Source organism: Ramularia collo-cygni (genome assembly GCF_900074925.1).
Source record: "Ramularia collo-cygni strain URUG2 genome assembly, contig: RCC_scaffold15, whole genome shotgun sequence".
Classification (NCBI taxonomy): Eukaryota; Fungi; Ascomycota; class Dothideomycetes; order Mycosphaerellales; family Mycosphaerellaceae; genus Ramularia; species Ramularia collo-cygni.
The window spans coordinates 97,009-121,067 of record NW_019716269.1 but is presented as its reverse complement, the minus strand read 5'-3'; the positions used below and the strand labels follow the sequence as shown (position 1 = coordinate 121,067).

Sequence of the window (24,059 nt, the reverse complement as noted above, 5' to 3'; positions counted from 1 at the left end):
TAAATTGTTGTTTTCCAAGTTTAACGGCGACGAGAGGACCGGCGTCATGACATGTCCTCTGAGCAGACATTCCGGTCTCGAGGGCCACAACATCAGGCTGACGGCAGATGGATGTGTCAGAACCCTACCTTGACGTGGCAGAGCTGCGCAAGCTGAATCTGACCGCCAAGGTTGTCCGTTTTGACAGCCGAAGAAGATCAATGTATGGATCGCATGGCAGACACATCATTGGAAACTGACTGCCAGTCACTATGTCAGTGCAGTCTTTGGCGCTTTCGAAGTTGCGTACCGGCGACAACGATGCCGGTTTCTTGTCAGCCTTTCGTTCCTGTGCTTCTGAAGATGAATTCCTCCTCGTTGATGAGCTCTGGAGGATGTTCCCTATGTGGCCGATGTTGGGGTTTCTACACCGTTGAGGAGTCTTGAGAGTACCATCTCGGACTTGAGTCACCAAGCTTCTCCCTCATAAAGCATTGACAAGTCAGAACATCGAAGCCCAGGCGTTGCCGAGCATTTCGCTAGCCCAATGTTACACAGCATCATGCAAGCTGATCGCGGGGCACTTCCCCCTTGGCACCCTATCCGATAGATCGACTCGTCCGTAGACAGGCACCACGATCCCACATGACATCCAAGTCGTCGTATGCTTTTTTTTTTCTGGGGTGCTTACAGCCCTGTCGAGTCGGCGTTTGTGTCAAGGCAACTGACAACCTGTACCGTCCTTGAATGACAATGACAAGCTGACTGGAACGCCATTGTGGCCGGTGGACTTCGGTCCCTTTGTCACATTCTCCATGCGAGATTCGGTGCTGATTGTCCCCGGATTCGTGTCTTCGGCGTCCAGCAGGTCGTACTTTTGAGACCATCGATGGGATTCCCGATGAAGCACGGCGAATGGCGTCAACCAAATGTTGCAAAGACCAGAACGCCGATGGATGGTGGCTACCTAAGTAGCAATTTCCACCCCAACAGATATTTTGTTGGCTGAGATCGATGAAGTGCAAGGCTGGAATATGCTGGGGAAGAGGAGAAGTTGGCCAGCCGACTTGGCATGCAGGGCATTTAGCKGCTGTCCCGTTTCGGGAGCTAGCCGGGCACAGGTCCGGTGAATGATTGTTGCACCTTTCCATCAAGAACAACGATGTTTGACATTCAGCGTAGTTCTACCCATCGACTCTCACTCCAGTGTGCTTGCTTGTAATGAACATTGCAGCAATTGGTTGTTCTTCTCAGACCCCCTCACCATCTCGAACAGCCGTTGGAGAGCCGAAATCCGAAAATAGCGAGGAAAGGAGAACGATGAAACGGCTCTTCCCCTCCAACCATCTCACCCACCTCGTACCACACCCACACTCTGCCAACATCCGGGACACAACACACGTGCAGCAGATCCTCCGCCTCTTTTTCTTGCTGACCTCCCTCCCCTACCTGGTACTTGTCATCCAGCATGACGCGTAATGCCCGAAGCACGCGGCCATACGTTGTGCGTCGCCAGACATTCATGTTGTGCGATCTGACAATGGCTGGAGACAGTGTATAACAATTCCACATTTCTCTGCATCTACATTCCCTTTCTCATCATCATCATCGCATCTCTTCAGCATCCTTCAGAACAAACACATCACAAAACATCATTCGCAATGTCTTTCCACAACACAATCCTCGCTTCAGCGGTCCTCCTCTCCAGCACAGCCTTGGCATTCGGTGGTTCAGGAGGCACTGCAGGCCAACAAGGCAATTGGGGGGGATCATCTTACGGCGGTGGTAGCAACGGGAACAGCGATACGGGTGCTTGGGGAGCATTCCCTTCCTGTGTTTCTTCGTGCAAGGACTCCGGCATTGACTACACCTCTGGCAACACCTTTTGCGGCAGCAATGATGCGGTGACCACTCTTCAAAAGTGTGTCGATGACAGTTCTTGCAGTGACTCGGATAAGAACTCTGTGTACTCTGCTGTGGCGCAGCTGTGTGCGAACTCTGGGAAGACTATTACACAGGGACCATTTGGGAGCGTCACGGCGACAAGTGGTGAGTATTGAACATTTGTGCAGCTTTGAGAAAGATTCTTACTAACACTACTGACTCAGGTGGATCTGCTTGGCCCTCTGGCTATGGAGGAAGTAGCATGGGTGGCATGGGTGGTATGGGCGGCATGGGCGGCATGGGTGGCTGGTCTGGCGGCGCCGGCTTCGGTCCATTCGGAGGCAATGGCTACGGGTCAGGTAGCAAAGGCTGGGGTGCAGGACCATGGGCTTCTTCCGGTGGTAAGTCCTTTCAAACATACTTCACCTTTTGACAATTTCTAATACAGTCAACAACAGCATGGACCGAAGGCCCATGGACTTCCTGGTGGGGGACTTCAGACTGTCCTGGCTCAACTTGGTCAGGCTGGACTGAAGGCTCCTGGTCGAGCGAAGCACCTTGGACGACATGGAGCGGCTGCGAAGCCACCACTACTGCTTCTTCCGTTTACACCACTACCGTCACCATCAGTGGGAGTGCACAAGCTACAACAGCGACGAGCTATGGTATCAAGCTTGCACAAGCTACGGGCAATTCCGACTCTTCCTCTAACAGTAACGACGGCAACACCAACACCAACCCTAGCAGTACCGGCGGCACTCAAACTTTCGATGGTGCTGCTGGTCGGAATGCGGCTTTTGGTGCTTCTGTGATTGCTATTATTGGTGTTGCTGCTGGCGCTGTTTTGTTGTAGGAATATGGAATCTTGTTGGGAAGTACATGAGATGATTTGAATGAATATGCACAATGGATTGGCCCGAAGTTTGGCATGGATATTGAAAACGCGGAGCACGGTGCCGTATAGATTGATCACGAATGCAAATCTCCGAGTCAACGTCATTTCTTTCCTTCTCATTTTTGTCTCTCAAGCATTACGCTCGTATCTATGAGCATGAGGCAGCACCCCTTTGCATGGCTACAGCTTTCCGTTGAAGAGAAGTCTTTCAATATCACCAGGATACGGGCGGAAATGACAAGATGCATCTGCTCCAGATTGTCAATCATACAGCCATCTAGGGATTTCTCGTAATTCTGTTCGCTCGGGCTCATAGTGTCTCAAGACCTCGCTCTCTACAGGCTCGACATCTCTGGACCTGTTAGAACTATTRCTGCTAGCAGAGTAGCTCGTCAGACAATCGAGAGAGCAGTTCAGGGCGCTGTTCTTGTTGATGGTCTCTCATATCGAGAAGGCTAGTCGCTACGTTATATATCCCCTCCTTGAGAGAGAGACTCCGCCGGCTGTATAGCCTCCACGGGGAATAAAGGTCACATTCACGATGTGGTACTAAGAGTTAGCATCGACGAGTCTAATGTCGTTCAGTCCATGGGAGCAAGTACTGGTTTTGATTCTGAATTTCAGACMGTCTTAATTTTAGATATGAATGGTCATCACCGTGTTCAACGGATGTAGTCCTGCCTCTACTGATTACATTTCGATGAGTGGAGAACATCCCGGCGCGACGAAAAGAAGTAGATCTTCTCTCGGATTATACTATTTTCCCAGCTAGGGACATGCGGGCGATAGTGAGTATTAGCCGCTGAACTCCAGGACTTTACGCTTCTTGTAGCGGACGTAGGGAGTTGCAGATAAGGGTAAAGTTGTCGAGGGACGTCTTAGTTGGGGAGACGTAGAGGGTTTTTTGATGCTCTTGTGGAGGTTGGCTAGGCTAGTGGTAGCAGCTGTGACGGCTTAGACGGGGTCGTTAATAGACATGACTGAGAAAGTGGAAGAAGAAGACATGGTGGGGGATAACGGCTTGTAGATGAGGAGATATGATGAACCTGGTGAAGGCACTAGAGGGAATATGATGAGATGTGGTTCTGAGTATTGCGTCTTGTCTTGTGACGTGGTAGTCCTGCTCTGGTGCTTGTCGCTTGTGGATGCTGCTTGGTTAGTTGGATGCTGGTGTCACACCCCGGTGCAAGTTGATCTGAACGCCTCATACGGGGCACTCACCATCCTCTTCGCTACTTCACAACTCCCTGGGAACGAATGTAGTTCTAGGACTACACTGAAACGCCGTTGCTCAGTCCAGTATACAAGTCCCAGAGATCAAGAAGAAACAAGGAAACTACACTTTTCGGAGAAAGTCGTACTCTTCAGTACATATATATATACATCACACACAAGAAAAACAGCCTCTCCCGCCCTCCATCCCCCCAAACCAATCCCCAAAACCCCATCCAAAAACCACCCAACAGCTCCCCACCTGTTCCCAAAATCCCACATCCCCATCCCAGAACCCCCCCCCCCAAGAAAAAAATCCCTACTCCTCTCCCCCCTCCTCCTCCTCCTCCTCCAAACGGCGCTTCGCATACGCAACTTCATGATCCCTACACCTCCCAATCAGCAATCCATCTCCACAAACAGTAACACAAATTATACATACGCCAGATACGTCGTTGACAGAGCCTCGTCCAGCTTCCGCCGAGCCCAGGCGATCCCTTCTGCACCGCCGCGTTTATTGGCGCCCTGCATGCTGGCGTAGGCGTGCATGAGGACGTTTTGGGCACGCCATTGGGCGGCGAGGGCGTCGTTGTGGGCGGCGACGAGGAAGGCTGTTGTTAGGGAGGACATTTTAATTCGGGGGTTTGTATGGAATCGAGGTATTTGTAGGTGTTTGGGTAGTTCTTGGAGGATGTCGATGGTATGGTGGGGGGATTTTGCAAGGGCTAAGCTCTAGAGGGAGTGAATGAAAGATGCGAGGTACCTACAACGCCATGACCCATGCCATGCCGTCCTATTCCACACTCAACACTCAACCTCATAGCCATCTTTCCAAGGCCTCCATCCCACCCTCGCCTCTTCGCCTGAGATAACCCTCGCAGCCCTCTCCCATCTCCACCACCACCCTCGCCCTCTCCCTCGCCTCAACCCTCGCACTGGCAATCCTCTCCCGCTCCAACAGTGGACTCTCCCCCCACCGGATCTCCGGCCAACTCGACCCTCACCAAGCCGCCAAACGCTCGATTTCCTCGAAACAACGGCACCTGACTGGCATATTCTCCACCACCATTCCCCCGGTCAACCTCTCGAATCGAATTCTACATCCCGCCGCACAAATCTTCGGCATGGAGATGCCATTACACGGCATGGCGGGGATGTGCAAGACATCATGTAGTTTTGATGCCGCAGATTCTTCCATCGGGATCTTGAGCTTGTAGGAGGATTGTGCCGATGCCCAAGACTCGTAGGTCGTCGTCGGCATGCTCTTCTTCATCTTCATCATCCTCATGATGAATGTCCTCAGCCAATCCCATTCCATGCGTAGCGGAAAGGTCGATTTTCGTATACGATGTCAACCACGAACTATTCCGCACATAATGCACGCCTCCCTCATGGAAGATCCAATCTTTGCAGCGACGGTGCGGGAGGGCCGGATTTCGTCTCGCGGTACGGCGGAGGGTGGATTTTCTCGCTTGGTCGGACTTGAATTCTCGATGGGAGGATTTCCAGGTGAGAGGTTTCGGGTGGCGGCGTTTTTTGGATCTTGGAGCCCAGGAGGGATTGGGCGAGTCGGGCGGGGCTGTTCTTGCTGAGGATGCGATGGGCGAGTCGGTCGGGTGGAATGGGAGCGGGAGAAGATGCGATGGGCGAGCGAGCACTTGGGCTTTTTTGGCGGGCAAGGGCGTCGTCCATTGTGTTAGGAGAGTTTTCGAAGAGTTCCATTGGGATTGATGCTAATGTGAGGGAAGAGGGGGAGATGGATGCTGTATACCTTCCTTATACACGGGATATTGGAAGGGACGCCAATGTCTAGGATAGACAGGCATCTTATCTATCGATCAGGAGCCCCCGGTAGATCATTTAGTTCCACTAGCTAGCTCCCCGGCAGATGTGTACCTACCTTACCTTTATGAAACTCTAAAAGTCGGAATCTGCTCGCCTCCACAAACTCACCATTCTTCCAACAATAACCAAAGCATGCCGAGAATGAGCAACGCAACCAGCAATGACAATAAAAAGACCCTCCTGAAATCCCAACTAGAACGGCTCACCACGACAGCAGGAATCGAATGCCTCAATGCCCGCGACTTCTCCCTCTCCACGCCGTCGGGGGTGGAAGTGCGACAACACTTTGCCCCCAACTTCCTCGTCGTTCTCGATCACCTGTCCTCCACCCCCATGACGTGGGAGGGGAGGCGTGCGTGTTGATCCGGGCGTTCATGGTCGAACATCCGGATGCGAGGTACGTGGTGCGGAATGTCAGTAGTCATGTGGATGAGTCGGCGGGGACGGCCACTGTCTACTTTGAAATGCTGATGGAGGGGGCCAAGGTGAGGGAGAGTGGCATGGGGACGGCGGTGTGGAAGCGGTGGGAGGGGGAGGGTTTGGGGTGGAAGTGGATGCGGTATTGGAATATGCGGAATATGAGTGGGAATGAAGGATTTGTTTGATGTACTTTTCATATATATCCATCTATGTTTAGATTCACAGGTATCCATATTTATATCCAAATATCCAAATATCTTCACAATACGTGGAATAGATGGAAATCTCCCCTCCCCATTGTGACCTTTTTTTCTCTCGCTTCCAAAACGCGGTGGTCCAAGCTCGCTCCCTCAACCCCACATCACACGCGCATGCCTCCACCAAACACCTCCAACAACTTCTTGCTTGGTTCAACAAGTTCAACGTCCTGCACATCTTGCCCGCTTTTTTCCTGCACATCTTCCCCGCGCGTGCTCGCCCGTTCGAGGCAATCCAAATACCTTACTCACCATCATTCTCACAAGAACAATCGAATCCCCGACAGCAATCAATCAAAATCAATCAATCAATCAATCAATCCAATCCAATCCATCCAACGCAATGGTAGCAACCACGCGGCATTCCCTCCCGCACCAACCGTCCGGAGCCTCTCCTWCCGCCACGCGTCGTAGCCTTGCCGATACGGAYGGACGAGAGGCGCGTCGCCTGGTCACGAATGCGCATTTSGAGGACAAGAATCAGACGAATGGCACAGCATCCCTAGGGACATATCAMTGGAGGGGAGCCGTGTATGAAATCACGCCCGACACCCCACAGGAATGGATCGATCAGGGAGAGGCCGAGTGGGCGAATACGCTGAAGAAGCGCGAGAGGCAGAAGAGGGAGCGCGAGGATGGCGTGAGGGAGAGGGCAGAGGAGGTTGCTGCCTTGAAGAGGAAGAGGGATGGTGATGCTGTGGTGGTGGAGGCGGCGAGGAAGAGGAAGAGGAGTGAGGAAGTGGCGGTGGAGCGGAGGAGGAAGAGTGGGGAGCGCAGGGGAAAGAGTGAGGAGGCGGTGGAGAGGAGGAAGAGCGCGGGAATGGCCGTGCAACATCCCCCTCGACGACAATCTCAGGCGGCGGAGCGGAGGAAGACGGTCTCAGCAACCACGGTCATCCCTCCACGGAGCAGGAGTGGGGGGGGGAGGAGTCGCGATAAGGAGAGCGGTTCCAGTACCGCTTCCTCCAACATCCATGTCGCCAACCCTCGTTCTTCTTCTCACCACCATCCTCCCACCACCACCACCACCACCACCAAATCCGCTACAAAAGCTCCCCAGAGAAAGGAGATGAGACCTCCCCCCACAGACCCCGAACATGATCTACCGGATGACCCCAGATCCGAATCCGATACCAGTGATATTCCCACCAAACGTGGCACCATCAACCTGAAAGATGGCGCAAAGACCCTGTCCGCAATCGCCAAGGAACGACGGGACAACATCGCCAAGGGTTACTGCATCGCTCCCATCCTCACCAGAGAAGACGAAATGCAGGAATTGGCCAAGAATCTGTATGCTCTAGCCAAGACGAACGATCGGGTGGAAGTGTTGAAGAAATGGTGGGACGGGCAGAGAAAAGACGGAGCATTCCAACGTCTGATTGAAATTGTAAAGGCCATCAAAGCCGACAGGACCGCCATCCAACCAGTCGCCGATGATGTGGAAGGTGAAGAGGAATTAAGAGACTTCGCCGAGAGTGTGGGGGAAGTGGAGAATGTGCAGGTCCTGTTGAGGGATATGGCGGTGGAGGAGGAACAGCTGGAAAAGGAGAGACGGGAGTCTGCTTTGAGAGAGGGGGTGGAGGATGTGGTCATGGAGGAGGGTGCTACAGTCCTCCCAACCCCGAAATCCGACCAACAACCCATCCCCTCAAATCCCAACGACAGCAGCATACAAGCCACAGCAGGAAGTCTGATTTCCAACCAACCCACCCCTCCCGCTTCCCCTCACTCTTCCTCCCCCGATGCAGACAAACCCGCCATCCTGCCCATCTTACTCCCCGAAACGGATCGGGGCGGAAATCCTCTTCGCTGGAGTTTGGAGATGGATCCCGCGCGACTCAATAATTTGAAGAGTCGCTTGAAGACCAAGGAGTTGCGGGATCCCGAGAGGGCCGAGTATGCCATTGTTGAGAAGAGGCGATTGGAGGGCGAGAGCAAGACGCAGAGACGGCGTAGAGTGCGAAGGGAGTTGAGGGAGGTCGAGGGCTGGACTATTATCCCAGATCCTAATCCTGAGGTTCAGGGTGGTGGGGATGGTGAGGAGATGGATGGCGTGGAGTTTGAACAGCAACAACAGCCTGATGAGGCGGAGGAAGTTGAGGAGGAAGAGGAAGAACAAGTCGTCTACGAACATGAAGATGATGATGTTGATGAAGATGAGACTACTGAAGAAGTCATGGGAGAGATTCAAGAGACTCCTTCTTTTCCTTCTTCCTCTTCTTCGTCATCTTCTTCTTCTCCGAGGAGAAGGACAACAATTCCCGCGACGACGACCATGACGAAGAAGAGGACGTCAAGAGACGTGGATGTCGTGGATTGGGAGGCTGAAGGACAAGCTGCTGCTAGTAAAGTTCTTGGGGGGAGGAAAGGTGGGGCTGGGAGGGGTATGAAGGGGAAGGGGAAGGGCAAGGGGAGGGTTGGGTGATGCTTGGGGCGCTTCCTCTGAGTGTGGTGCTGATATGCCGGTGGATTGGGTTAGGTCGGAGGGTGGTTGAGTTGGGATGGTTGAAAGCTGATCGATCAGATGGCGGATTCCGGCCGTTTTTGGAAAGGGAAGTGAAGGAATGGGAATGTATGACTGGACGGGGGATATTGAAAGGAGGCTGAACGTTGAAGGGAGAAGGACGCGATGGACTCGGAGACTTGGTGACTTTGAATCATCGTTCTCTTGACGACCGCACGAACGAACGAATGAAGGGGGGATTGATTTTTGTCGGATTAGTTGACGTGATTGATTAATTGATCGGTATAGCTAGCGAGCGAAATGGAACTTGAGAAACCATTCACCGATTGGATCATCGGTAAAGGCAAACTTTTGGCCAACGGGGTGAAATATCGGGGTGAAATAACGGGGTGAAATAACGGGGTGAAATAACGGGGTGAAATAACGGGGTGGAGAAGCTGGGTAGCGAGGTAGATAGAGTAGACTGGCTTTTAACTACACTACTTAGTACTTGGACAATGTAATGTTACCTTTTGGGAAATGTATTCACACGTGTAGAGATATTTCGTTACTATTACCTACCTTCTTCGGACATTCGATTCGAGGTTTAGGGAGGAGTATTGTTCAATGAAACGATGGTAAATATTTTCTCTTCTTCTTCTTCTTCTTTGTAGTAGTAGTGTTGCTAGCGCTAGATGATAACTCCATCGATAGGTGAAGGTATGCGCTAGACGTCAGCCTAAAGATGTTTGGTGTATCTTTTGGCTAAGCTAAATCGGAGTGGTTCAGGTACTGTATCTACCTACCTTATGCGATGTGCACTTGTTTGTATTTCTACGGGGCGCTGTTTGAGGAGTTACTAGAAAGGTAAGATGGAATTTCGCGGTATACATACTCGTGATTGTTTTTCTTCATCTCTCTCGATAGTGTCACCTCCTTGTAGTTTCCCGTTTGTAACGTGTCTTGCGTCGGTTAGTATAGCTTAGGAGAATAAATCAGGCCCTCCATCTATCTTCTTTCAATCTATCCAATCTACAACAGCCCCGGTTAAGAAGACCACTCTCTACTTGTGATCATCTATCATCTACCCCCCCTGCTTCGAAATAAATCCATCTCATGAAAAAGCTCCCAATGCATCCAATTCCATACCCTCACGAACAACCACACCGCTAATCACCTTTTCATCCCGCCATAGTTCTCATTCCCGAATCCTTGAACCGTCCATCTCTCAACCCATCTTTCCACTCAGCCCCTCAAAGTCCTCTCCGAATCAGCAAGAGAAGCCGAAGAAACAGAAGCAGGAGTAACAACAACCTTCCCATCACTCTTCTGTGGCTCCTCAACCTCCCCCTCGCAATAAGGACACGCACACCAAAGATGAGATTCCTTATGCTGCATCTCATTCATCTCCTTACCCACCTTCGCCATCTCCCGAAATTTCCTATCCCTCTCCCCACGTAATGATGGTAGGCTCGACTGTCCATCCCCTGCTCCTCCTCCTCCTCCTTGCATCTCCACAACACTCTCAACAAGACCCTCATCCGCTTGCCCTAATCCCTGCACATCATTCACGCAATCTCCACAATCACAGAACGCAAGCATACGTCGATGTCGCATAGCTATCGTTTCGTCACCTTTATATCTCTCGGCATCAATTCTCGCCGTCTCTTGCACTTTGATCGCCGCGAGTTTCTGCGATTCTTTGCGTCCCGAGATTCGACAGCAACGATCCAGACGATACATGGCACAGACATCTTTCCAGAATCGCGCACGTTTGATGTTGGAGAGGGGTGTTGTGGAGCGTACGAGGCGGATTACGCCGGGGAATTCCCCGAGACGGAAACTCTGGGTTGCGTTTTGGAAGAGAGTTTCACAGGTTTGTAGCTCTTGGTCGGCGAGTTGGATTTGGGCGAGCCATTCACTGTGGGGGATATATCTTCTAGAGGGGTCGACTGCGTCGGATTCCTCTTCTGCTTCGAATCTGCCGGATTTCTCGTCTTCGACGACTTGCGAGCGGGCTTTCTTTGCGGCTTGTCTGAAATTCTCGGCGTGGTAGTGCAGAGGGTAGAGAGTTCTGAGGTAGAGCATTGGATCGGATGTAGATGTTTTCCAGGCCGCATCTAGGAACTCTCGTGTGGCTTTGCGGAATGACTCTATGGTCCTGCGATACTGGTTCAGGAAGACGTCTTGCACTTTTTTCGGGGTCTTGGTGGTTGATTTCTTCTGATCGACGCTTGTGTCGGGGATGTTCTCGGTCAAGATGAGATCTACAAGTTCTTTGGACATCGCCGAGGCCACGATGGAGTCTTCTGCTGATGTTGGCGAGTTCATGATTTGTCTTGATTTTGGTCCCACTGCGAAAGTGGTGGGGAGTGTCAGGAAGGCGACGAAGGGAAGAAGATTAAGAAGGCCAGAAGACTCGGCAATCCCCGGATTGGACAGGAAACTGGTCGTGGCCATGCTGGAGTTGCCGTGTAGGTTCGGAATCAGCATGTCTCGAACCTTTGGTCAATGTGAAAACTAAGCCTCGTGTCTACCGCCGGTACCGTGAACACCTAACCCTAAGTGGATATCGAATACTCCAACAGCAACCACTCTGCCTCCATCCTTGTCAATATAGGTCGTTCCTCAGGAACCCACGTTGCAGTTCCAATTCATCTAAAGTCCGGGTCGCTGGTTTCCAAAGTTGGCGTGACGGATTCATGGTCTCAAAACTGCATTGTCTTGGCGTCGGGGGATTGTCTGAGACATGGTAGAACTTGTTCGTCGACCACCAGAACCTTTGTAGCGGATATGTATGGAACGTTCTGAGTAAGTCGCGGGGTTGAGTGGTCGTTGGTGTGGCCAGTTTTGGTGGTGGGCCAAGCTGCTGTTGTCAGTGTGCATGGTAGCCGGGATGTATGAACGCTTTTAAGAGATCAATCGCTGCGCTCAGGGAGAACTTTTACATACATGGCGCTGCCCTCGAGTAAATCGCCCGTTGGTATGTCGAGGGCCGCCGAGTATCCGGCTCATTTTGTCAGGCCCTGTTGGTAACGCGGCGCCAAGGGCGAAGTTGTAGTCATGTGCTGATGCCACTGTCGATCCGTTCATTCTCGATAATTCCTGGAATGTTGCTGTTTGTGTGGGGACGGAATCGAGATGTAAGTATGTCGAGGCTGTGCTGGAACCTTGCTCCGGCCGCCATCTTGGTCCACCCATTGTCCTTGCCCACAAAGTCTTTGGCTTGGGTAGCTTCGCCAGATTTGTAGCTTGATCCCGCAAGCCTTGACCTACGTGGCTCTTCCAAAAGTCATTGCTGTAGGGACGAAGCTTCGTAAGTCGTCCGGGCCATGTGTTCCAGACGCGTGCGTTATCCCGTTCCCAGACCCATTCCCAGGAAGAGCTCTGATCATCGATCTCAAACGTACGTCATTCCATTCAGGTCACCGTCCGCTGATCCGTGGCATCGTAACTGTAGGTCTCTCTCAACGTCCGGGATCATTTTGACATGAACACCAGCCTACCCCAACCCTAACCCTAACATCAAGACGAGGCAGCGTATTCCGAGACAGCTTCGCCCAGAGTAGAATCTAGACAGTCGGTGTCACCCGTATAGACTCTTCTGCTTCGTGCCTGTAGAATATTTGCTGCCTATGTTCACGACAAAAAGCTAGACACATCTTGTGACGAGCTCGCTGTTCATGTTCGAGGACCAAATAATCCAAAGAAGGTTGTCTTTCCCATTTGCGGGATTCGAAGGCGGAAGTAGGAGATGGGGAGCATCATGTGTCTCGGGAAGTATCCATGCGGGAGTTGTGGAACCTTACCCCAGGGTAAAAGCATCATCGGCCGTCCCAACGGAAATCGGACTTGGTCGAGCCTGAGCTTTTGCGGAGAAATGAACCATCGGCATGAAAGGGAAACGAAGTTGAGAAATCTGTCAAGAAGGTATGGAACATCAAAACAAAAGGGGGATGAAGTGGAGGAAATACGGGGAGATTCAAACACAAGAAGATGCTCCTGGAGAGCAGTATATCGCCGTCCGCGCCAGGCAAGAGAAGCGTATACCGGCGCATCTCTGTAGTTGTTCGAGGTCCGCGTCAATCTTTAGTTGGCCGGTGTTGCTGAGCTTTGAGGTGCCACAACAGCCGATTGTCTCATCAGCGTCCCCTGCTGCTATCAGACGGACGAATCACCAATTTGCTCGGGCGAGAAAGAGTTGCACTGATGTGTTGAAGGAGGTTTCAGAGTCCGTAAAGCCTTGCCTTCGGTATGACATCCGCAAAAGCAGTGCTGTCGGTCTCGTACTCGCACCGGCTGCTTTTTTGCATTCTTCTCGTTAGAGCTGGACTGGACAGAGTTGACGGCTCTTCRTATTGCACCTTCCCGCGTACGCCTGCAGACGGAACAATGCATTGAACGAGTTGTCAACCGAAAGGGTTTCGTGGAGATCGTGAGATGCTGTAGGTTTCGTAAGGGACATGAGTTCGAGGGCTCGACGACAATGATTCGCATGTCGATGTTCCATCAATGATGCAGGGCCAAAAGGTGAAATCGAAGCATTCCAATTTCAGCATTTCAGCAGGTTAGGGCTTCGGCAAGAAAGATCCGAAGAAAACTCACATCCACACCACCCAACGCCCCACTCGACGCCACCCACTGCTACAATCTGTATACTTCATCTCATCAGACCACAAAATGGCGAWAAGGAAGCGTAACAACGCCCAAACAGTATCAGCTGTCAAGAAACAGGCCCTTCCCGCAGGCATACCGTCGCCTCCATCTGACAGTACCACAACATTCGAGCCAACAAATGCAAGCTCAATCGTCCTGCCCGAGGACATTGAAATATCCGTCGAGACATTGCAGACTTTGGCCCAGTATCCAGCAATCATCAAGTCGAAGGCATGCAAGGATCTTCGAACAGCGGTTTATGCATTTCGTCAGGCATGCACCACTGGACTCAACGCGGCGTCTGGTGAGCAATGCAAGACTGTCCCAGGTTGATGATCACCACTAATGACATACAGAGGGCAACAACCTGACAGCGCGTATATCTGGTGCGCTCACAGATGGGAAATATATCGACGCTCTGGTTCTTCTCGCTGAGATGCGCATTCGCAAAGAGACTCCCACCCTTGGAGCTCTTTGTCGATGGGTGCGCACGCTTGATGTGGTTYCCGGACTCTCCGACCCTATCAAGGAGATTAGCAAGCCTGCCGTCGCCCGTTCGTCCAAAAACCTGGAGCTTCTACAGGTCCTCGACTCTATCCTCCGTGTGACGGGTCCAACCGATACCAACCCCGCAAGTGTGTTTGGGAGTTCTGAACCCATTGCACTTCAGCAGATATGGGACCTTCGCGATGCCACACAGTCTGTGCGGCAAACCCGAGCCAGCGTTCTTGATAAGTCCATTTTCAAGAGCTGCTCTCCGGATCTCAAAAGTCGCTTCCGCATTATCGAGACGACTCCTGGTCCGGCCAGGAAACCCCCAAATCTTCACCCTGCAGTCTTGTTCGCCTCCACAGACGACACCATTGTCTTGAAGAAGGACAGCACAAAGCCTGAATGTCACAGTCACCCGGTCGTACCCAATCTGCGTGTGATCAAAGATGTGTTATCACCGGAGGAGTGCTCATCAATCATCGCCGCTGGCGAGAGCATGGAGTTCATTCCCGATGCCCCGCTGCGACCGGAAGGCGAAGAAAGCAGTGTCCTTGCGCACAACTTCTACTGGGTTGTTGACCAGGCCTTCCATGACAACCTCTGGGACAGAGTCAAGGCCTTTGTTCCGGAGAAAGTGGCTGGAAAGCAAGTTCGCGGGATCAATCGTCGCTTCAGAGTGTATCGATATGTTCCCGGTGCGGAGTACAGATGTCACATTGGTTCGTCAAATCTCACGGAAAGGCAAACAAACGAGCGCGCTAACATTGATCCTAGATGGTGCCTGGCCACCTTCCGGCATTCATCCCACCACAGACGCCTATCAATACGACGCGTCTCCATCAGATGCCCGTCAATCCAGCCTCTTCACCTTCTTGATCTATCTCAATGATGAGTTCAAGGGCGGCGAGACAACCTTCTTCATACCCAGCGTCAGAGAAGGCGTCATGAACGCCTATCCTGTGAAGCCGCTTCAAGGAAGCGTCGCTGTCTTTCCTCACGGTGAAGCACAGGGCGCTCTGCTCCATGAAGGCACGGGTGTAGTGGAGGGAGCCAAGTATGTCATTCGAACCGATGTGGAGTACGATGTTGATGTCACTGCCATCGAATGAGAACAGTGGGCATCTTTCTGGGCATCAATGTGCATTGACCGAAGAAGCTCAAAGACATGTGACAAGAATCGACCACGTTCAGAGGCTACAATCATTCAACGTCGTGAAAACCCTGCAGTCTCCTCTACTTCCACCCTTCCCCCTGATGAGCATAAACCCAGTCCCGCAGTGAGTCGGGGAGATTATTATCAATCTATTGCGGACCATTGTCAAAAGACATCGGGCACTACTCCGTACTGCTGCAATGTGTACCAAGGCCGATGTTCTACCCATTGAGGGAACAGTTCGCCGGCTTCGCGCCCACATTCCGCTGCTCTACGCACGTGTCTTCGCTGCAAGTGCCAATGCGAGAGCTGTGCCCGCAAGAGATCCCTGCAGGACAACGTGGAACACCTGGAGAGCGGATGAGCTAGGACCACGCCAAGTGCGTTCATCGTCGAGATGGCATCAGGTGATGCGAGACATTGAGTAGGATTTCTCAAGGCGAAGAATACGCGAGCAAAGCGGCCGAAATGCGAAGTAGATGCGGCAGTTGGAGTGAGATTGGATAACATTTTCATTCACAGCTTTCAATGATTTGGCTGCCTGGCAATCCCCAATGTGACTCACCAAACAAACAACATCCACAACTACAACTACAATGGCAAACGAGAGCCAAGAACACTTAACATCAACCATTTCTTCCATTGTTTTCGCCGAGAAAGCTGCCGCCAAGTCGAGTCCGACCATATCCTCCACATCCCGGCTGAACCTTGCAAAATGCGGGGATTCCGTCAGACGCCGAGATGCTCCACGCGGGGAGAAGAACTGCATAAGTATCTGGAGTACGCCTCATCGATCGCTGCAGACATTACCGCAACGTTTGTACGGACAATGAGGGCAGTTTCGGGATTCTCGCTGTTGGCGTCGTCGGCCGCAGTGGTTGCTGGCCAGCAAGGTGAATATACTCCTCGATACATGACTCGATGATGGTCGCCGGCTAATACAAGACAGCAATCACCGCCGATGGTGCAAACTTCACATTGACGGGAGACAATGTCTCGTACCTGTTCCACGCCGATACGACAACTGGCGACCTCACTCTGGATCACTTCGGAGGACCTGCAGATTTCATGCCAGCCGCCGTCATCTCCACTCAAGGATGGCACGACGGATTGGCCAATGACCGCCGCGAATTCCCCGATGTTGGCCGGAGCGATCTCCGCTTGCCTGCTATTCACATCAGACACGCAGACGGAAGCACGGTCACCGCCCTCACCTACGAGTCTCATGAAATTGTTGCAGGGAAGCCCAAGCTTGAAGGACTCCCATCCACCTACGGCAGTGAGAGTGATGTCTCGACCATCATCGTGAGGTTGTATGACAACGTCTCGGATGTTTCTGCAGCCCTGCATTACTCCATCTTCCCCAAGTACAACGCCATTGCACGCAGCTTCCAGCTCAGCAACAATGGAACGGCCAACATCACCATTGAGCGTGCYGCCAGCTTCAGCGTCGACCTTCCCAACAACGACCTGTTGATGACCTACCTCCATGGAGACTGGTCACACGAGGCCAACCGTGCGGTTAAGAAGGTCGAGTATGGTGAGACGGGATTCCGGTCTACTGCTGGTTATGCTTCCCACCTCCACAATCCATTCTTCGCCCTCTCTCCGCCCGAGACCACCGAGTCTCAAGGAGAGGCGTGGGGATTCAACCTTGTCTACTCTGGCAGCTTCGAGGCCATGGCGGAACGTTTCTCCAACGGATACGTTCGCGTCCTTCTAGGACTGAACCCTCTTCACACCACCCTGGGTGTTGCGCCTGGTGAAACATGGACGTCACCCGAGGCGGTCGCTGTCTATTCCACCGAGGGTCTTGGCGGCATGTCCAGATCGTTCCACGACCTATACCGCAACCATCTCTCCCGTTCCAAATTCACGGACCAGGTCCGACCCGTTCTGTTGAACTCTTGGGAGGGACTTGGTGCCAGCATCAACGAAACCAACGTAGTGAAGCTTGCAGAGGAGACTGCCGCCCTCGGTGTCTCTCTCCTTGTGATGGACGATGGTTGGTTTGGCGTTGAATACCCTCGCAACAACGACACCATGGGACTTGGAGACTGGACTCCAAACCCGGCCAAGTTCCCACACGGCCTCAACCCTTTCATCCAGGAGGTCAACAACTTCACCGTCGCCAATGCTTCCACCTCGTTGCAATTTGGTATTTGGGTGGAGCCGGAAATGATCAACCCCAACTCTACGCTGTACCACGAGCATCCCGAGTGGGCCCTTCACTCTGGTAAATACGCCAGATCTCTGACAAGAAGTCAGCTTGTTCTCAACGTTGGTTTGGTGGAGGTCCAGGACTTCATCATCAATTTCATGACMAACCTCCTCAGCACCGCCAACATCCAATACGTCAAGTGGGACAACAACAGAGCGATGCACGAGCTGGGCAGTCCTTCTGAGAGCCATACATACATGCTGGGCATGTACCGCGTCATCGACAACCTGACCACCACCTTCCCAAACGTCCTCTTCGAGGGCTGCGCTTCCGGTGGTGGCCGTTTCGACCCCGGCCTGCTCCACTACTGGCCACAGCACTGGGCATCCGACAACACCGACGCCTCCGACCGCTTGACAATCCAGATGGGAACCTCACTCGCCTACCCACCATCATCAATGGGATGCCACATCTCCAAGGTTCCCAACGGAGCCACGCAACGTAACATTTCCATGGAATACCGCGCTCACGTCGCTCTCATGTGCGGCTCCTTTGGTTTCGAATTGAACCCCGAAGAGCTCAGCGCGGACGAAGCCTCCCTCATCCCCAGCATCATGGAGGAGTCGGCATTGGTGAACCCGCTCGTCATCTCCGGAGACTTCTACCGTCTCGCGCTCCCCGATCACTCCAACTGGCCGGCGGTGCAATTCGTCTCCAAGAGCAAAGATGAATCCGCCGTCTTTGCTTTCCAGCAAAAGGCTACGTTGAAGCCTGCACCACCGCCATTGAGACTACAGGGTTTGGACAAGTCGGCGAGATATGTCAACACCTATGACAATGCGACGTACAGTGGTGCTTCGTATATGAATGCGGGTCTGAACATCGACTTTGCGCAGGCGGATTACAAGAGCAAGTTGTTCTATCTGCGCAAGGTTTGAGATGGGTTGTTGGTAGCATTGGGTGGATAGCCAGCGTTGTGTATGCTAGCATGTATGAGTTATGTTTGAACGACATCATGTCTTCCTCCTTCTTCTCTCCGTGACTGTGGATTGTTGCAAGGTTCACTGGATCTATCACGTCTCGAGGCTGGTGAGCTGGTCCTAGAGGCTGATGAATGGATCAGACTCGTCATTGGGAAGTTCCGAGCGAACCGCAAACCGTCTAACAAGTCATAGCGTACCACGAAATGATATCTTCCGATTTCATCAATCATCATGGAGGGAACAGCGCATCAACCTCTGATGAAGCTGGACAAAACCCGGAGTGAGAGAAGAAGTGCGACTTCATGTGCTGCCCAATTCGTCTCAAAAGGGCCACTGCTCAAAACGGCATATCTTACAAAGTCTCGGCATTCATACTCAATCTTCGACGTCAGATCTCCATCTCGTAGTGCATATGAAGTCTAACGGCAGCAGACAAGCTCTGCGTTATATTAGATTACGCTCGCCGTTGTCGGGGTTGCGTCAGCCCGAGCATTCCCTTGAGCTTTACTCTCGTCGAGTATCTGATGCGGTTCTTGCTTTCGACTCCTTCATACGACTACCAACCCGACGAAGATGCCATGCCAAATGATAGATCACTGTTGCGATTCCTGTGATGGAGAAATGCTCAAGACGGTTGGGTTGTTGACATTCCAGGCCTTGGCATACGATGAGCAGATTGAAGTTTAAGCACGCCCACCGTTGACGTCGTTTGAAGATCTCGATGTAGATTGTGCACAAGCTTCCATGGTTCGTCAGAGTCGGGTGTCTCAGGAGACTACTTTTYTTTAATTCTCCATACGAAAACTACGAGATGGTGAGCAAGGCTGACGAACAAGCCAAGCAAAATTCGAGACTTGTCACTGAACAGATCTTGATGATGCTTGACCATCAAAGAACAAGGGCTTCGAGCAGGGATGCAAGACGCTTCATCCTCGGCCTCGCGTGTACTGTACTGTACTGTACTCCTCTTTTTCCCTGCACCTTGAGGACAGGTCAGCTTCTCAAGTTGACCTACAACGAGGTCTGAAATCGTCTGAAAGCAGTCACAACGCCGCGATTCTTGCGGGATGTACCGCATACAACAGTCGGCGGATTGCGAGCGATTCGACGTGCTCGCCGCGGCGGGGTTGCCAATCCAAGCACCAAGCCCAGGGCTGTAGATGTACAGTGAAGTGTACCCAGCTCGACATKCGGCGGCGTCCTCGTCCTGACGGCTCACAGCTCTTTCTATTCGTTGACGTACATTTTTCTTTATGGGGCCGAGATGCCTTGCCTTTGTTCTGGCTCGGTCTGTCCATTCCAAAAGCTCTCTTCCGGGCCGCATCCACGCGATCGGTGAGGGGTTTGTCCTAATCCGGACTGGACTGGGTGGACGAGTGCAAACGAGCGCAAACTCTAGACTGCAACACTTCACCAGACATGGAGCGTCAGGTGATGATGAGGAAAGACTATTGGCCAGTTCGCGCAGTGAGATCGCCGAGGCAGGCGTATGATTTAGAGTTGGCTCTCGTGGAGATTTAGCTTGGTACCAACGCCACCGGAATGGAGTCTGTGGAGTGGAGGCGATCCGCTGGGAAATTCTGGGGAACGCCCGAACCACCGAGGCAAATCTGCCGCAAACGGCGAGCATTATATGAGATGAATGGCCGCGCTCGTGCCCACGGTTTGGGAGCTTGTTCGTTGTTCCTACCTCACCACTGACTGACAACGCCTTTTTCCACCATGGAGCAGGATTTCGCAACGGCCGAGAAGGCACAGGGTCGCTACAATGCGGAGAGCAACAGCAGTGGCGAGCACTTTGACAATGCTCTCCGCCCCGAGTTGACCCACGACAGTGTTCTGGGGATGCAGTCTCACGGACACTTGGGTGATGGGGACGACAACCCTTATGTTCACCAGCATGTATGTGGGACGATTTCATCAATCAACGGCCTCGGWACTGACAAACGAGACAGATGGATTTCCAGCTTCTCTGCTCCCTCACCGCCATGTCTTTCCTCTGGGTCGGATCACAAATTCCCCTCTTTCTCTTTGGCAGCGTTCTTCCTGACATTTACGGCGAAATCGGCGGTGCTGGAGGACGATGGATCTGGCTGGTCRTTGGATACCTGATTCCCAACGCCGCCCTGTGCCCCTTCGTCGGAGCAATGTCGGATTTGTTTGGTCGCAAGTGGGTCGCAGCTGTCGGCCAAGTCGCTCTGATCATCGGACCAATCGTCGTTTCAACAGCACATGACATTAACATCGCTATTGGTATGCATTTCTTGCACGGCTGTAATCATGACACACAGACAGCGCTAACAATATCCTACAGCCGGACAGGTCATTTCTGGTTTCGGTGCCGGCTTGAACGAGCTCATCGCTCTCTCTGGAACTTCTGAGCTCGTGCCCGTTCGCAAGCGTAGCACTTACGTCGGAGGCGTTGTCTTCACCATCCTCCCCTTCTGCCCGTCCCCTCTATGGGCACAGCTCATCGCAAAGGCCTCCAACTGGCGATATGTCGGAATCTTGGTCGGAGTGTGGWACTTCATCGGTCTTCTCCTCGTCGTCTTCCTCTATAAGGACCCCGCAGCCCGATACAACGCGAAGCGACCAGTCAAGGATGTCCTCAAGGAGATTGATTACGTCGGTGGATTCTTCAGCATCTTCGGTATCACCTGCTTCATGATGGGCCTTCAGTGGGGAGCTTCGCAGTACACCTGGGGCAGCGCCCACGTCTTGGTTCCCTTCATCCTCGGTATCGTCCTCATCATCTGCTTCTTCATCTGGGAGTTCAAATTCGCCAAGTTCCCCATGTGCCCCAAGGGCATGTTCAAAAAGGACAAGCAGTCAATGATTGTGGTCCTCCTCATCACCTTCTTCAGTGGAGGCAACTTTTTCGTCATTCTCCTCTTCTGGCCCACTCAGGTTTACAACATGTACGGCAATGAACCCATTGGCATCGGTATCCGCACACTGCCAATTGGATTTGGTATCATCTTCGGCGCTCTCATGGGTCTGGTCTTGATTGGTGTAACCAAGGGTCGCACCAAGGGTCTCATGATCTTCCTCACAATGGGCATGACTGGATTTGTCGGTGCCATGTCTGCGGCCAGACTCGACAACATCACGCCGTTGGTGTACCCAATCATCACTCTTGCCTCGATCTTCACCGGCGCAGTCATCATTCCATGTTCGATTATTGCGCAGATTGTCTGCCCCACCGAATTCATTGGAACCGTCACTGCCATCACGCTCGCCATTCGATACATCGGAGGTGCCATTGGATTCACCGTCTACTACAACGTCTTTTACCACAAGCTCAAGGGCGAGTACCTCAAGCCACTCGCTACCGAGGCCCTTCTGCAGGGACCCTTGTCTGTCAACATTATCAGCGTTGAGCAAGTTACTTCTGAACTCACGAAGCTTTTCACCTACGTAAGCTTGCAATCTCTCGCATTTCTAGGTGCACTCGACTAACACACTTGCAGGCCGCACAAGCCGAGTATAAGCAATTAGAAGATGCCATCCAAACCGGAGGCTTCATTCTCGACTCCAGCAAGGCCACAGCTTACGACATTGTAAGTCCACCCGCAAAAATCTTCTCCCTTTAACAAATGCTGACTACTGCGCAGATAATCAAGTACACCCAGATGGGTTTCGAACAGGCGTACAGGTGGCCATACTGGATCAGCATCGGATTTGGAGGTGTATGCATCGTGTGCTCGTTCTTCATGGGAGACATCCGCAAGCATATGTAAATCGCATTTCGCATTGACGGCCGAAGAGAGAATCAACGACAGAGGCGCAGGTGACCCTACGGGGTATGCCTACCTGCTTGTACAGACTCAATAACGAATCCAAAAAATACAGAATTCTCAACACAGCATACCACGTCTTTCTGAAATCCAAATTGGTCTTGTTCATGGCGGAATGTAATGTCGCAGATCTGTCTCATGGACTTGCTTTGCATGGTGTAGGCGAGCATTCAACATGCAACGGCATCTTGCTGGACTTCCACCCTCCGCTGCCGTTCGAACATGCCTAGGATATGCAAGTACATGGATACCTTGCGACAAAGCGAGGACCCCGAGGACCCCGAATCACAGCAGCTGATCACCTTCCCCACACTCCCCACACGTAGTTGGTGCCCCACAGATAAGCGTCCCCCCCCACACTCAATGTGGCCAGTGAAAGTGAAGGTTGCCGCCCTACCTACCTCCTTTCTGAACACACCAGCTAACTCCCCAGACCTCCAGCCTATTGAACACCTTCATAAGGATGAGAAGAAGATGCTAAAGGACTTCAGGCTCTCTGTTACAGGTACTGGTCAAGTTGTTCAAGAAACAGCTGAGTTAGAGATTCACTTTGTTTGGACTGAGAATGAGGACTTCAACAACTGTGTAAGCCACAGGTGTTCAATCAACTAGCTAAAAAGATTAGCCAGAAGCTCAATGCACAGTGAACCACCCTACGGTAGTAGATACAAGGACAGTATGTAGTTGTTGAGAAAATGAAGTTACAACACCATCAATTAGCTTCAGAATCCATGCCAAGACCTCAGACTTTTGCAGGAGCGGAGGTACCGCTCGCCTTCTACTGCGAACGTACGAACTTGCCGGCTGAGAGAGGCGACTAACCGATTAGCATGTATCCATGTCGTCCTCGCTCGGTACCTTAGCTCTCCAGTCTTCCGTTGCCTCGAGCAAACTCTTGAAGACCATCTCCTTAGCCTTAAGGAGCATGTCGCTAATGGGCTAGCATCGGTTCTGGTAATGGCTCCGAAGCGATCATTTGACTTCGCAGCAATCTTGGTATTAAAGTACGCGTGATCTTAAGTAATGAAGACTAGTGAGGAGGAGTAGTACCAGTTTGACAAACATTCGTCCGTCTGAGATTTGTGGTACAAAGGGGAAACATCCTCTACAAACGAGATCATAAACGAGATGGCCTTTGTAATCATACGCTAAGCGCGTTCTTCGTTCGCCTTAACGAAGCCCGTAATAGCTCCATAACCTATGTTAGTTCCGAGGAGGAAGACGTGGGTAGCGTCGCTAAGCTCGACGTAGTTTTCCCACAGATACGTTAGAAGTTCAGGTACACACAGGTAGGCAACAGGCAAAAAAATCCTATATTTTTCCCCAATAACGACAGGATGATTTTGAAGAAAGACTTTGTTCGATGATTAGATATTTCAATTATACGTATTTGACTCTCTTCGTAAGTCTACTTCTTTTTATGCTTAGAGCTATATGTTCGTTAGCGTTGTCGTCGATTCACTACTAGGAGAGGCGGTAACCTTCACATCAATTTCGGCGGCCCTTACACAAGAGTCATGACATATAACTCTACTAGTCCGCGGCACATTCTGTGCTGTATGATCATTACCGCAATAGCTTTAGATGCTTGTAGTGGCGCTGGATTGTCTGCAGCCTGACCAGCGGCAGCAAGCACGCCCTGCTTGCGACTGTTACGGTACTCGTCGCGTTCGGCCACAGTGGCCTTGATTCCCTCAGGGCCTTGGTTGACAGTCGCGAAACCCTCAGGCTGTTTGAAAACTTCCGATTCATCATCTCTCCTCGTCGCTCTCGTGCGGTTCCTTCTTGATTCCAATGGAGTCGATCAGTTCTTCTCCGCCCAGGAAAACTCCGTTGTGGTACACGGTGTACCCCGTTTGCTTCAGTGCAAAGTGCGACT

At 52.0% G+C, this 24,059-nt stretch overlaps 8 protein-coding genes; 5 read left to right on the top strand and 3 right to left on the bottom strand.

Annotated features, from left to right (window-relative positions):
- Positions 1 to 1,640: 1,640 nt before the first annotated feature.
- Positions 1,641 to 2,716, top strand: RCC_08690 (uncharacterized protein; the record flags this gene model as incomplete). XM_023773938.1 has 3 exons in its annotated part: positions 1,641 to 2,028; positions 2,088 to 2,264; positions 2,322 to 2,716. The coding sequence occupies 3 exons, from the start codon at positions 1,641 to 1,643 to the stop codon at positions 2,714 to 2,716; spliced, it is 960 nt and encodes a 319-aa protein (XP_023629706.1).
- Positions 2,717 to 4,289: 1,573 nt separating this feature from the next.
- Positions 4,290 to 4,600, bottom strand: RCC_08689 (uncharacterized protein; the record flags this gene model as incomplete). XM_023773937.1 has 2 exons in its annotated part: positions 4,290 to 4,356; positions 4,413 to 4,600. The coding sequence occupies 2 exons, from the start codon at positions 4,598 to 4,600 to the stop codon at positions 4,290 to 4,292; spliced, it is 255 nt and encodes an 84-aa protein (XP_023629705.1).
- A 759-nt stretch (positions 4,601 to 5,359) lies between these two features.
- RCC_08688 (uncharacterized protein) lies at positions 5,360 to 5,692 on the bottom strand (the record flags this gene model as incomplete). The annotated part of the gene is made up of 1 exon (XM_023773936.1): positions 5,360 to 5,692. The coding sequence occupies one exon, from the start codon at positions 5,690 to 5,692 to the stop codon at positions 5,360 to 5,362; it is 333 nt and encodes a 110-aa protein (XP_023629704.1).
- A 1,143-nt stretch (positions 5,693 to 6,835) lies between these two features.
- Positions 6,836 to 8,920, top strand: RCC_08687 (uncharacterized protein; the record flags this gene model as incomplete). The annotated part of the gene is made up of 1 exon (XM_023773935.1): positions 6,836 to 8,920. One exon carries the CDS (start codon positions 6,836 to 6,838, stop codon positions 8,918 to 8,920), a length of 2,085 nt encoding a protein of 694 aa, XP_023629703.1.
- A 1,263-nt stretch (positions 8,921 to 10,183) lies between these two features.
- On the bottom strand, positions 10,184 to 11,398 carry RCC_08686 (uncharacterized protein; the record flags this gene model as incomplete). The annotated part of the gene is made up of 1 exon (XM_023773934.1): positions 10,184 to 11,398. The coding sequence occupies one exon, from the start codon at positions 11,396 to 11,398 to the stop codon at positions 10,184 to 10,186; it is 1,215 nt and encodes a 404-aa protein (XP_023629702.1).
- A 2,220-nt stretch (positions 11,399 to 13,618) lies between these two features.
- RCC_08685 (uncharacterized protein) lies at positions 13,619 to 15,195 on the top strand (the record flags this gene model as incomplete). XM_023773933.1 has 3 exons in its annotated part: positions 13,619 to 13,898; positions 13,951 to 14,805; positions 14,861 to 15,195. 3 exons carry the CDS (start codon positions 13,619 to 13,621, stop codon positions 15,193 to 15,195), a joined length of 1,470 nt encoding a protein of 489 aa, XP_023629701.1.
- An 873-nt stretch (positions 15,196 to 16,068) lies between these two features.
- On the top strand, positions 16,069 to 18,338 carry RCC_08684 (probable Alpha-galactosidase 2; the record flags this gene model as incomplete). XM_023773932.1 has 2 exons in its annotated part: positions 16,069 to 16,132; positions 16,189 to 18,338. 2 exons carry the CDS (start codon positions 16,069 to 16,071, stop codon positions 18,336 to 18,338), a joined length of 2,214 nt encoding a protein of 737 aa, XP_023629700.1.
- A 1,767-nt stretch (positions 18,339 to 20,105) lies between these two features.
- On the top strand, positions 20,106 to 22,123 carry RCC_08683 (related to MFS drug efflux pump; the record flags this gene model as incomplete). XM_023773931.1 has 5 exons in its annotated part: positions 20,106 to 20,285; positions 20,339 to 20,636; positions 20,698 to 21,800; positions 21,854 to 21,943; positions 21,998 to 22,123. 5 exons carry the CDS (start codon positions 20,106 to 20,108, stop codon positions 22,121 to 22,123), a joined length of 1,797 nt encoding a protein of 598 aa, XP_023629699.1.
- Positions 22,124 to 24,059: the final 1,936 nt, after the last annotated feature.